Source organism: Chiloscyllium punctatum, chromosome 25 (assembly GCF_047496795.1).
Source record: "Chiloscyllium punctatum isolate Juve2018m chromosome 25, sChiPun1.3, whole genome shotgun sequence".
Taxonomy (NCBI): domain Eukaryota; kingdom Metazoa; phylum Chordata; class Chondrichthyes; order Orectolobiformes; family Hemiscylliidae; genus Chiloscyllium; species Chiloscyllium punctatum.
Genome location: NC_092763.1, coordinates 20,879,790 through 20,894,283, shown reverse-complemented (window position 1 = coordinate 20,894,283; position 14,494 = coordinate 20,879,790). Strand labels below are relative to the sequence as shown.

Below are 14,494 nucleotides of genomic sequence, written 5' to 3'. Positions count from 1 at the left end.
ATCAAAATAAAAATTGGGGAAAAGTTGCATCGGCATCCAAATGATTTCACAATACAATTTGCACTAACAGCGATGGTGAGAGAAGGCATCATAGAAGACCAAAATGTGAGTTGAGAGTTGAGTAAATGAGAGAGATGAGGTTCAGTGTTATTAGTAAGGATGGAGAGTGTATGAGCAAATATTAAAAGAGAAAGACAAACCAGTAGAACTTATTAGCAAAAGCATGCAGCATTCAGAGTTAAGTTGATGAGCTGACAACACAAATAGAGACCAGTCACACCAGCTGGTGAAGATTATTGAAATGTGGTTGCAGGAAGATCAGTACTGGGAGTGAAATGTCCAAGGGTAATGAGTGTTCCAAAGGGATAGGCAAGTAGGAACAGGAGGTGGAGTTTTTTTATTGGTTAAGGGAGATATCAAGGTGCATTAAGAAATGATATTGGCACTACGAACCAAGATGTTGAATCAATCTGAGTGGAAATAAAAAGCAAGGGAGGAATAATTTACAGACTCTCAAACAGTACCTTTCAAAGTAGGGCTTAGTATAAATGAGGAAGTAATGAGGGCTTATGAGACAGCCACAACAGCAATTATGGGTGATTTGTATATACACATTAATTGGATTCATCAACTTGGCAAGGGTAGCCTTGAAGGAAGATTTATAGTGTGTCTGAGGGATTGTTTCTTTGGGCAATGTGTCATGGAGCCAACCAGAGAACTAGCTACTTTAGATTTGGTATTGTGTAACGAGGAAGAATTGATAAATAATTGATGATCATGTAGTTAAGGATCATCTTGGAAGCAGTGATCACAACCTTCTATAGTTTCAAATTCAGATGGAAAGAGTGAAGACAGAGTCATATACAGGAGTTTTAATGTTGGCCAAAGGTAATTATACAGGTCTGAGAAAGCAGTTGGCCCTGGGGAACTGAGGAAAAATATTAAAGGGGCAGGACATTTGAAAAATGGTGGCAAATGCTCAGGGAGATACTAAATACCTGTCAATTAAAGTATATTCCTGAGAGGAAGAGAAATTATAGAAAGGTAAAAAAAATCATCCATGGCTTAACAAGGAGGTCAAGGATAACATAAAGACAAAAAACTAGGGCATATCATACTGCAAATGTTAGAGACACTCTAGAGGATCAGGAGAGCTTTAAGCATTAGCAAAGGGTTACTAAAAACAAAATCAAAAGAGCTAAGATGACCTATAAAAGGAAACTAGCAGAAACCATAAGATCTGACATCAAAAGCTTCTATAAGTATATCAAAAGGAAGAGAGTAGTGAAAGTAAATGGTGGCCCTTTAGAGGATGGAAATGGTGAGGTAATTATGGGAAACTCAGAAATGGCAGAGGCACTAAACCAGTATTTTGTGTCTTTTTGCAGTGGAAGATCATAATTTCTTCTCAAAATCTGCAGTTACTATAGAGGAATTTGGTGAAATTACTATAACTAGGGAAAAGGTATTAAGTAAACTGATGGGATTAAAGGCAGATTTAGTCCCCAGGACCTGATGGCCTGCACACTGAGGTATTAAAGGAGGTGGCAGCAGAGATAATGGATATATTAGTTACTATATTCCAAAATTTCCTAGATTCTGGAAAGGTGTCAGTGATTTAGAAACATTTTAATGTGAAGCCTGTATTTGAAAAAAAAGATAGGCAAAATATGGAAAATTGTAGATCAATTAGTTTGACCTCGGTCATGAGGAAGTTGCTGGAGTCAATAATAAGGGAGAGAACTGACCACTTGGAACAACAAAGCTCAATTCCCCAGTGGCAGCATGATTTCATACAGGACAAGTTGTACTTGCCAAAATTGTTGGAGTTCTTTGAGGATGTAACTATCAAGTTGGATAATGAGGACACAGTGGATGTGTTATATCTAGACCTCCAGAAGACATTGATAAGGTGCTGCATTAAGACTGATACAAAAGGTTAGACCAGAGGGTGTTTGGGGGTAGAGTATTGGTTCAGATAGAGGATTGGTTGACTTACAGAAAGCAGAGGGGAGCGATAAATGGGTCCTTCTGGTGAACTGTAACTATTGGGGTAGCACAGGTTCAATCCTCTGACATCAACTGTTGACAATCTATACAATGATCTGCCGGGAGGGACAGAATGTAACAAAGCAAAATTCACAGCTAGAGAATGAACTAGAATCTGACAGATGGAATTTAACGTGGATAGGTGTGAGGTTACGTATTTTGTCCAGAAAAGGGCAAATTATTAATTAAATCAGAAGCAGATTCAGAGTGCCTCAGTGCAGAGGGATCTGGGTGTCCATGTGTATGAATCACAGAAAGTGGGTATGTAAGTGCTGCACACAATAAGAAAGGTAAATGGAACCTTGGCATTTATTGCAAAAGAACTGGTTTATAAAAAGTAAAGTAATGTTGTCACAATTATATAAGGTGTTGTCGAGATCATACCTGGAGTATTGTGTCCAGTTCTGGTCTCTTTACTTGAGGAAGGATGTGGTGGCACTAAAGGCAGTTCCAATGATGTTCTCCAGGTTGATTCAAGGGATGAAAGGGCTGTCATATGAGGAACGGTTGAATACCTTGGGCTTGTACTCGCTGGAGTTCAGAAGAAGGTATCTGATTGAGATACATAAAATGGGATTGATAAGGCAGATGTGGAACAGATATTCCTCCTTGTGGAACAGTCTTGAACAGAGGTCATAGATATAGCCTGAGAGGAAGTAGGTTCAAAACTGAGATGAGGAGAAACTATTTCTCTGAGAGAGTTGTGAATCTGTGGATCTCACTGCCCCAGAGTGCACAGGAGGCAGAATCAATCAACAAATTCAAGAAAGAAATAGAATTGTTTCCAATGAAAAATGGGAGAAAGGGCTAGGGGAAGCAGGCAGGAATGGTGACCAGAGTTGCGACCAGAATAAGAACAGCCATGAACATGTCAAATGGTGGAGTGGGTTTGAAGGGCTGAATTATCTACTCATGCTCCTAATTCTGATGTTCTTCTGCCCAATATTTATTATGGTGATTTTCAATCTCGATGTTAATTTTCTATCTCTTTTCTTTGCTCTCATGCCTCGAATTTATCCCTTCACATTTGTTTGAGACAGACCTTGCTGCTCAAGAGATGGGGATTTTTATTAACTGCCTTACAGGGAGCAGGATGGTCAGCAAACTTACTCACTCATGTTGAAACACCCCACATGATATTTGAGGATAACGATGATGCAGTTTTCCTCTGCATCAGAGCAACAGGAACACAATTGGGGAAAAAAAATACATGTCTCAGGGCTAGAGAAATGGATGCAGAAACCTTTTATTCCAAACTCCCAGGGCTTTGGTGTGTCCAGTGGTGTTTTGTCCTGTCATTGTGCAAGTTATTAATTAATCACTTCATCTGACATTTTCTTCATCAGAAACAGTTCTGACAGCCCTGCAGGACCAGTTCCCTACATTGCTCCGATCAAAGCGCCTTCTTCTGACAGCTGGCATTTGTTCGTTATTTTATCTGCTTGGCCTTCTATGTGTGACACAGGTAGGTTGTATTTCAGTGATTTAAGCTGTTTTCACACATACTCAATAAAAGGTGATCAAATTCACAGGATGAAATAATAAAGAAGGCGCTAGTGTTCTGGTCCTTTCTTTTTGCAGTTGTTTAATGTTGTGCAGTGATCATGTCATATTGATATCTTGCTGTGATTCTGAGTTCACTCTCAGACAATTTAATCTCACACTAGGGCTGGGATACAGGACCATGATTCGGTTCATTATGTCATAAAATTGCTCAGCAGACACATTTGTTATCGCGGTTAGTTGTTACAGGGAAGCACAGCTGCTCTCCCTTCGCAATATGTACTGCACACTGAACGAGTCTGTGACATGTGACATCAAGGCTACTTGCTCGTCAGTATGTTCCTCTTAAAGTGATAATACCATATTCCATTTTCTCTCCAAGATCCTATAACATACATGAATGAAAATAAATATATCTCAGGCTGGTTGTGAGAACTATCACTCCAAAAATAAGTCACTGTGCTTAAGAGTTTAAGAACTGAACAGTTTAAGACTTTAAGTGGTTGTGTAATGAATCAGTAATTTAATAATCCTTCCAGGTCTCATGATCATCTTTCTGTCCTGTGATCTAGATTTATCAACTGACTGTTCTTGGCTCACTGATATTTTGGTGACTTTCCTTTTGTTAAAGAGGAGATTATTTTCATGGTTGCGTTCAACATTTTCATTCCCTGAGTTTACCTCTGGTGGTGTTCTGTGCACAATCAGAATGCTCAATGTTAGAATGTTGTACAATTCCCCAAATTATTTTCTATTCCTCTTTCTCATTGTTCCATTAGATATTGTGACTTCTTGGGTTTAAGGTTCACTGCACTTTCTGAGTACTTCTGTGGGTGACCATGTTCCCTGGATGGGATGTATGAGTCAAACCTTTTACCACTCTCACAAACTAGATAATTCCACACCCAGATGTCGACTGTGAGCTGTTTTTAATACTCCCTTGATGTTCAAGATGTTTATTCCATATTTATGGGATTCTGGACTGTTAACGACTTGGCAAAGGTGTTCTGACTTGCTTTTTAACATGATTGTTGCTGGTGATGGATAGCCTATACCAAGAGGTATTGTGCTGAAGTGTGACATAGCAATATGGAGACGGTGTTTAGTTGCCTTGCATTTCATGTCAGATGCCTGGTTAGTGTGAACCATTTCATTCAGCAAAACTATTGGGTCTGGGATAATGTGGTGAGGTTGTCACATGATTTAGGCCCCTTTTAGTACACATGCAAGGACATGGCCCAGGTCCAAAAAGGATCTATCGGTGCAGTATGGTCCAATTTCAGATGTTTTCTCCAGGTACACTGAATGGAATGCACTTTGTACTCGTGGTGACTACCATGGGTGTAGTTGAGTTATTCTTCCAATGTCTAGTGGTTGGAAAGTTGGAAAATTAAGGTTGAAAAATGTGGTGCTGGAAAAACACAGCAGGCCAGGCAGCATCCGAGGAGCAGTAGAATCGACGTTTCGGGCATAAGCCCTTCTTCAGGAATGAGGCTGGTGTGGAATCTTGTGAGGGTAGAGAGATTTTTTCTGTTGATGTGGTGGCTGACTTTGACATGCCTGATACACCCTCACTGTCCTCTCGATTTTTTCTGTTGTGACCTGAGCAGTACACAGTGAGTTGTACAGGGGCCTTTTTCACCCTATGCCCATATGCCCCTGGTATAATGAGACAATAGATCTTGGTAAAGAGCTTTAGCTACAAGCATCTGTTTGCCTCTTGAGAGGCATCTGCTTCATCTCTGTATGGCCAAAATCTTGAAATGTCTCTGGCACCTCTTGTATCACATCAAGCCAGACTTCTATAATAACTTTCCAAAATGCCTTCAGTTGTGGATCATTCATTGTCTTTTTTCTTAAAGTGATTGCATTGCTGTTGGCAAACACTCATCTGATTGATATTGATTATATTTCCTAATGTAATGTTTTGTATGTCTAGCAAAACAGCCTTGGTCTAATTTGGCTTTGGTACACCTTTCATTGTGTCTGAAGTAGCCCAGTCTGTAATGGATATCAAAGTTATATCCCTGAATCATTATGCTAAACAGTTACATATGGAATCTTGTGACAGTGCATACCAGAGTGAATGTTTTCTGGTCTATGTTCAAACAGTTAGATTGTTATTACCATAGGATATTGGATCCAAAAAGCAATGAATTTACCATTTTGCATTATGTATACCCCTAACACTGTTTTGACAAGGTCTGGCCCAGTGGGAGGGAGGACGTGGATGAAGGTGCTCAGGCCCTAAAATTATTGAACTCAATATTGAGTCCTGAAGACTGCAGGGACCCCAAATGGGAATGAAATGCAGTCCTTCCAGCTAACATTGAGTCTCACATCAAGCCCGTGATGGAGATATTGGCCAGGGTTTCCTGATAACCTTGTCACCACATGGGCTGCTTTCATCACAGCTAACCCATTTTCACTCACTAATAGTCCCCATAAGCAACTTTTCTTTCTCCCAGGCTCAACAGTATCCATTCCTTTGTCTGCCCAACAACTGTTCTCTCTCTGAATGGGCTCCAACTCCACCTGTTGTTCACTCCTTTCTCCCAATCCCTGTCTTCAGTGTATATCCCATCTTTTCCTAGCTACAATGAGTTCTGAAGAAGGATCACTGGTCCTGAAATGTTGACTCTGCTTTCTCTCCACAGAAGCTGTCTGACTTGCTGAGTTTCTCTGGCAAATTTTGTTTTGTTTCAGATTTCCAGCATCCACATTCCTTTGCTTTTAGAATTCCACAGGTGGCAGAACAGCCTGATCCCTATGCCCTTAACTTTCAGATACATGTACATGTGAATACTCCTGCACAGCTGCATGTGGAATACTCTCTGCTTCCCACCAGCTCCACCACCATTGTCACTGTTGGTGCATCCAAGTGTTTCTCTCTGAGAGAAATTATGTTTGAGACACGGAATTGTTCATTCACCTTTAATCTCTAGCAAAAGCTTCCCTTCATTGCCAAGCCTTTAAATGAGACCTTGTGCAATCATATTCTTCAATTTCTGTTTCTGTTGGGTATAATTGCATTGTGCAGGAAGAGATCTTGAACCCTTCCCATTATACTGCACATTCTCTGCTAGCCCTCTGTATCAGCCAGTTAAGAGAAAGATGCTGGTTGTTAATGTTTCCTTTGATTTGTTCACACTCTACCCTCCTCCTCTACATTATATATCCTCCCCACCTCTCCTAGCCTTCTCCCTTTTCACCGATTTTCCTTCTTTTTCTCTTCAGTCTCCTCCTGTGATGATCAGCTCTTCCACTATCCCCTATGATATTCCTGCTCATCCACCACCACCACACTGGTATCTTTTGGCTCAGTTGGCTGGATGACTGGTTTCAAAGAGTGTGGTGCTGGAAAAGCACAACCAGTCAGGTAGCATCCGAAGGTCAAGAGAGTCGAGGTTTTGACCATAAGTTCTTCAGTAGGACGATAATTCTGTGCTTTTCCAGCACCACACTCTTTGGCTCTGATCTCCAGCATCTGCAGTCCTCACTGTCTCCTGGATGGCTGGTTTACAATGCAGAGTGACACAAAAACACAGGTTCAACTTCTGCACTGACTGAGGTTACCAACAAACAATAAAGATGTGAATTAAGAAGTTTGATAATCCAACCATCAATAAAACATTTTCAAGGTTTGACAACACCTGGTGATTGTATACCTATTTGGAGAGAGATGTGTTATTCTCAGTTGCTCTCAACTGGTAACTCAGTTGCCTTGATGTTGGCTGCTGCAACTCAGCATCATGACACAATTATTGGCATCAGAGGTTTCTCCCTCACTGTCTGCGAACATGTTTGGCCTAGCCTTAGGGGAGACAGCGGCCTACTGGTGTTATCAGTAGACTGTTAATCCAGAGATTCAGGGAATGTTCTGGGGACCCAGGTTCGAATCCTATCACGGCAGATGGTATAATTTGAATTCAATAAACTCTGGAATTAAGGGTCTAATGATGACCATGAATCCATTGTTGAGTGTTGGAAACAGCTCTCTGGTTCACTAATGTCCTTTAGGGAAGGAATAGTCTGGCCTACACGTGACTCCAGACCCACAGCAATATGGTTGACTCTTAACTACTCTCTGGGCAATTAGGGATGGGCAATAAATGCTGACCTGGTCAGCGCTGTCCTTATCCTGGCAATGAATTAAAAACAAAGCTTGCTGCTGTTCCTTCAAAATGTCATGCCATATCCAGTAATGTCTTCATATGACTGATTGTCCAAAGCTAGGGGCTATAATTATACTCTTCACTCTAGATGATACAAGTAACATCTCAGAATCAGAAAATAGAAGGGAGCAAGGAACTCAGGAAAAGTACAATCACCAAAGATGTGGGACTGAGGGAATGTTGGAGCTGAGAAGTGCCTGGAGCTTGATGGAATTCATCTTATAGTGTTTAAAGAAATGGTTAGTGAGATAGTTGATACATTGGTTTGAATCTATCAAACGTCCTTTGGTTTTGGAAAGTCTTCTTAAGTACTGTGTTCAGTTCTAGTCTCCCTGTTATGGGAAGGATATTATTAAGCTGGAGAGGGTTCAGAAGAGATTTACCAAGATGTTGCCATGAATGGAGGATTTGAATTATAAGGAGAGGCTGGATTGGCTGGGATTCTTTGCACTGGAACATAGGAGGTTCAGGGATGACCTTATAGAGGCATTATAAAATTGAGGGGTACAGATGTGATGTCTTTTCCCTGGAGTGGGGATTTCAAGACCAAGGGGCATATTTTTCAGGTGAGAGGAGGAAGATTTTAAGAAAGATATGTGGGGCATTTTTTTTCACACACAGTGGTTCATGTGTAGAATGAGCTTCCAGAGGAAGTGGTGGATGTGAGTACACTTACAATGTTTGAAAGACATTTAAATAAATACAAGAATAGGAAACGTTTGGAGGGATATAAGCCAAGCGCGGGCAGGTGGGACCAGTTTAGTTTGAGATTATGTTCAGCATGGAATGGTTGCACTGAAGGGTCTGTTTCCATGCTGAATGACTCTATGACTGAGTTAGAAAATATAACTTTTTATTCAAAAAGAAAGAAATACAGAGCAGTTAGCTTAACATCTATCATAAGTAAAATGTTAGCAATTATTATTAAGGAATTTGTGGCATAACAATGGTAGGTTTTGAAGTAGTCAGACAGAATCAGCACAGTTTTGTGAAGGGAGAGAACATATTTCACCAATTTGTTAGAATTATTTCAGAAGTAATATGAACTTTTGGTAATGGGAAAATGGTGGATGTACAGTACTTAGATTTACAGAGGCATTTGACAAAGTGCCACATTAATATTTATTGTAGAACGTAGGAGCTCATGATTTAGGGGTTAGCAATGACATGGAGAGAAAACTAGCTGGCTAACAGTAAACCGAGAGTCAACACAGAGAAACTCAAATGTGTTTTTTTCAGCGTTCTCATGATGTAACAAGTGGCATGTCTCACCGTCAATTCTGGCATTTGAATGATTTACAATTTAAATCAATGACATAGATGAAGGAATAGAAGACACGGGAAGACGGGAAGGGGGCTATAAAAAGATAAAGATGGTTTAAGTAAGTGGGCAAAGATGTAGCAAATGGAGTACAATGTAGGAAAATGTGAAGTGTTTCCCTTTTAGCAGAAAGAATAAAAAAGAAAACATCATATCTAAATGGTTAAAGATTGCAGAACTCTGAGAGACAGAAGGATATGAGTGTCTAGTGCTTGACAATCAAAAGTTAGTGTCCAGCTGCAGCATATATTTAGGAAAACTAATCTTATTGTATCACTTGCTGCAAGGCTGAGTGGATACAAAAGTAGAGATGTTAAGCTTCACTTATACAGGACATTGTTGGTTCCATGTTGAGAGAGTCTGTGTACAGTATGGCTCGTATTATGAAAAGAAGGATGCAAATATATTCAAAGCAATTCATAACAGTGGTAACCTTATTAAATGCTGGAGCAAGCCCCTGGGACAGGATGGCCTACTCCTGAGCTATGTTCATTGATTCATAGGTTTGTGTTTTAATGGGAATGTAGTTCAGATACTGAGTGGGGAGAGTTGGTAATTTCACAAATCCCATTAATGCAATGTTCCCAGGCAGTTAAAACTGGAGACAAAGGGTTAAGATGTACATGAAGGGTCATGATGTTGACATCTCGAAAGTATTTAATAATTATAGAGCCATTGTGACGTACAGAAACAGACCCTTCATCCATGCTGACCAGATATCCCATTTGCCAGTATTTGGCCCATATCGCTCTAAACCCTTCCTATTCATATACCCAGCCTGAAGCCTTTTAAATGTTGCAATTATACCAGCCTCGACCACTTCCATATACACACTACCTTCTGCGTGAAACATCTGCCCCAAAGTTCCTTCTAAATCTTTCCCCTACACCTTAAACCCTGCCCCTCATGATTTTATAAACCTCTATAAGGTCACCCCTCAGACTCCGACACTTCAGGGAAAACAGCCCCAGTCTATTCAGCTTCTCTCTACAGCTCACACCCTCCAACCCTGACAACATCCTTGTAAATCTTTTCTGAACCCTTTCAAATTTCACAACACTCTTCCTGTAGCAGGGAGACCAGAATTGAATGCATATTCCAAAAGTGGCCTAACCAATATAGCTGCAATATAACCTCTCGACTCCTGCACTCAATGCACTGACCAATAAAGGCATGCATACCAAACACCTTCTTCACTATCCTATCTACCTGTGACTCCACTTTCAAGGAATTATGAACCTGCACACCAAGGTCTTTTTGTTCAACAAAACTCCCCAGGACCTTACCATTAAGTATATAAATCCTGCCCTGATTCGCCTTTCCAAAATACAGCACCTCACATTTATCTAAATTAAACTCCATCTGTCATGCCTCAGCCCATTGGTCCAGCTGATCAAGGTCCAATTCTACTCTGAGGTAACCTTCTTCACTTCTTCACTTATTTGATCAAGTGAGATCACATTTGGAACACTGCAGGTAAATGCTGATCTCCTCAGTTCAAAAATGACATTCAGGTGAGAATGGAGAAGACAGCACAGCAACGTAATTGATGCCATAACATAAATGAATGATGAGGTATTGAGCATTGAGTTAGAATTGTATTGGAACAGTTCTGAAGATGAGTTGTGCCAGACTCGAATCAGTAAATCAGTTTCTTTCTCCATGGATGCTGCCAGACCTGCTGAAATTTTCCAGGAATGTATGTGTTGGTTTCAGACTTCCAACATCCACAGTATTTTGCTTTAGTTATGATGTGGAGGTGATAGTGTTGGACTGTCAGAAGTCACACAATGCCAGGTTATAGTCCAACAGGTTTATTTGAAATTAGAAGCTTTCGAAGCACTGCCTCTTTAGTTAGACTCGTGTTTTTTTACACGCACTCACAGGTATACATTTTAAAAATCTCATCAAAGTCTGAATTTGAAAGGAAGAATACTATCATTTTCCTATGTACCACTTTTGAATTTTCCATTTAATTTTAGGCTGGAATTTACTGGTTAAATTTTATGGATCATTACGCTATGAACTGGATTCTCGTTATAACAGCTCTCCTGCAACTCATCGGTCTCAGCTGGATCTATGGTCAGTCAATCATGAAAGATACCAAAACAAAAAACATATTAAATTTAAAGTACTTTGTGGAAATTAAGGTTTCTTTAATAAAATCACACCAAATGAATCAGATGCTGGCTGAGTGTGTCAGAAGGTGATATGAATTCACTTGTTCTTCCTGACTATTAAACCTAATTTGTTCCAGAAACCAACATGAAACATGCAGCATCATTTTTTTGCATCCTTCACTCAGGATCCACTTGTGTATTTGCTGGATTTCAGCTGTTTGGACTTGGAGTCAATTTTACTGCAGTCATTGTCTTGTTAATTGCTGATACTTGTATTATTGCACAAATCCAAGGTCACGTAGGCAGTTTATCTTTCTGCTGTTAGATTGCTTCACAAACGTGGGATGTACAAAGGTTTCTGACTGACCTTCAGTAGCAGTGATAATGTTAGCAGCCAGCTCGCAGTTACTGTGTGTTAGCGACACAGCACAGAGCATAACCTGTGTAAGTATGAGCTTTTATAGCAATGTAAGTACTTAAGACAATGAGACCATAAGACAGAGGCTTTTGCCCAAAATATCGATTTCGCTGCTCTTTGGATGCTGCCTGAACTGCTGTGCTCTTCCAGCACCACTAATCCAGCATAAGATAGAGGAGCTGAAGTAGGCCATTCAGCCCCATTGAGTCTGCTCCACCATTCAACGAGGTCATGGCTGATTTGACTATCCTTAACTCCATTTTCCTACAATTCCTTTACTGATTACAATCTGTCTATCTTATTTGAATAGACTTACACACCCAGCCTCGACAGCACTCTGTGAATTCCACAGAATCGCTACACTTTAAGAGCAAAAAGTCTTCCTCATCTCTGTCTTAAATGTGTAACCTCTTGGTTCTCAGGGACTCTAGCACAAGTGAAAACAGCCTCTATTCCTTTACCTGATCAAGCACCTTACCAATTGTATACTTTTCAAAATGATACCAAGACAGCAGCATCCTCATCCCATGGAGGAATAGAATTCCACTAAATTCCAAAGAGTTCAAGCCCAAACTACTCGAACACGCCTGAAAAGAAAATCTCTCCATATCCAAGATCAATCTCGTGAACCTTCTTTGGACTGCCTCCAAAGCCAGTTTATTTTTCCTCAGGGGAGACGGTGGCCTGATGATATAAATCCTGTAATCCTTCATTTTCCATGCTTAACCAACCTAGCCTGCACATCCATGGACATTATGGGGGAACTTAGCATGGCCAGTCCATCCAAGCTGCACATTTTTGTACTGTGAGAGAAAGCCGGAGCACCAATGCAGACATGGGGAGAATGTACAAACTCCATACAGACAGCCACCAGAGGCTGGAATCAAACCTGGGTCCCTGGTGCTGTGAGGCAACATTGCTAACCACTGAACTACTGCGCCCACCACCACTCCACACCCCCATCCACCCCCATTTTACTGAATTCAAGAAAAATCTGGAATTAAGATTTCCAATAATGACCGTGAATCCAATATCAATAGTCAAGAAAACCCATCTGGTTTGCTAATGTCCTTTAGGGAAAGAAACCACTATCCTTACCTGGTCTGGACAACAGCAGTATAGTTGACTCTTAACTACTCTCTGGGATGGGCAATAAATGATACCGAGACAGCAGCATCCTCATCCCATGGAGGAATAGAAAACTGTTCCTAGTATTCCAGCCATGGTCTCCCTAGTGCCTTGAACAGTCATAACAAGGTTTACCAATTTCTGTACAGTACAACCTCGATTACCAAACATCAATTATTCGAATTTCGGATTATTCAAACAAGACCTCAAGTCCCGTAAAAACGTTATCCATTATCCAAACTATTCATTATCTGAACTCTCAGTTATCTAAACAAAATATTCCCTGCCCATCTCGTTGAGATAATCGAGGTTGTTCTGTATTGTGTTTACTTTGAAATAAAGGCCAACTGTCCATTTTCCTTTCCTATTACCCATAGAATTTAAAGGCCAGGCTTTTCAGATTTATGCACAAGGAACCCCAAATCTTTCTGTGCTGCAGCTTTCTGCAGTCTTTCCAGTCAAATAATATTCAACTCCTCTATTCCTCCTGCCAAAATGTATTACTCACATTTTCCCACATTTATATTCTGCCTGCCAAGTTTTTGTTCATTCACATAACCTGTCTGTATCCCTCAGTAGAATCTTTGTGTCATCCTCACCACTTGCCCTCCCACCTATTTTTGTGCGATCTGGAAACTTAGTCATTGTATATTCACATTCCTCATTCATGAATTACAATATATTGTCAATAATTGAGGCCCTAGCTCTAATCACTGTGATACAGTTACAGGTTGCCATCCTAAAAATGCCCCACTTTGGGTGGCACAGTGGCTCAGTGGTTAGCACTGCTACCTCACAATGATTCTGCATTTCTGTGTATCTTGAGGACCACAATAACACAGAATTACAGACCTGAAACCAATAGCTGAGTTCTGTAGCCATGAAGATGGCCTCAACCACGATCTTGGTTATATGCCGCACTACATGTGACCCCATTACACTGTTCTGTATCTTCCTTACTGTCCAGTTTTGACACCATCACCTTGATAACTTATTATGATCTCTCTACCTTATTTCTTCTTACCCCTGGATTGGTAAGAGCAAGGTTGCTACCTGGATCAGTGCAATCTCAGCCATCTGGAGGAATACCCAGCTGTGAAAGAAGGAAGTCAATGATCTTTTCCACTTTGCCAGTCCAGGTGCTACCATCTTCTCTCCGATATCTCACCCTCAGTGTAATTCTCTTGCTATACCCACCTTTCACTGAGACTCATGCCCTACCAATCTCACTACAGCTTTGCAATCTCTCCCCCGTTCACTCGCACTTACCCCAATCCCAGACACTGTTAATCCTGCACTAATTCCTCTACACTGCCTGTTCACTGAGGACACCTCCCACCTGCACCAACAGTAACAATTGAGACACGTCCTTTCATCTCCATTAATACCTGCTTCTGCCTCATTCCAGGAAAACAACAGCCCACACTAGAGCAGGAAGACTCAAGCCAGGCTGACCTACATTCAGTTCCTAACCCCTTATGTGGACAAAATCCTGATGCTGGCTGCCTATGTGTAAGCCCATGGGATTGGTATCAGAGGCTGCCAATGACTTACTGTGATACCTTGAGTAATGTATACCCCCCTTGATTTGATGGAGTCCTGCTGACAACCACAACAAGATTCTTTCCTTTGTGTCTGCACTAAATGGCAAGGAGCGACTGGAATAATATCCCTGGCTGAGGTAGCAAACACACAAAGGCAAAAGGCAAGGCAAGGGAGAGATGTTGTGAGCATCCAGGCCAGCTCAGAATGAGTGAGAATTGGGACAGCAAGTGACCAG

At 40.9% G+C, this 14,494-nt stretch overlaps 1 protein-coding gene across 1 annotated transcript in view; it reads left to right on the top strand.

The window, feature by feature from the left end:
* The window catches only part of LOC140495618 (sodium- and chloride-dependent neutral and basic amino acid transporter B(0+)-like), an 83,397-nt gene that overhangs the window by 57,426 nt on the left and 11,477 nt on the right, over positions 1 to 14,494 (top strand). Inside the window, exons 10-11 of the mRNA XM_072594617.1 lie at positions 3,396 to 3,514; positions 11,031 to 11,130. Of these exons, the coding sequence (XP_072450718.1) occupies positions 3,396 to 3,514; positions 11,031 to 11,130 (219 nt within the window). The remainder of the gene's footprint in view (positions 1 to 3,395; positions 3,515 to 11,030; positions 11,131 to 14,494) is intronic.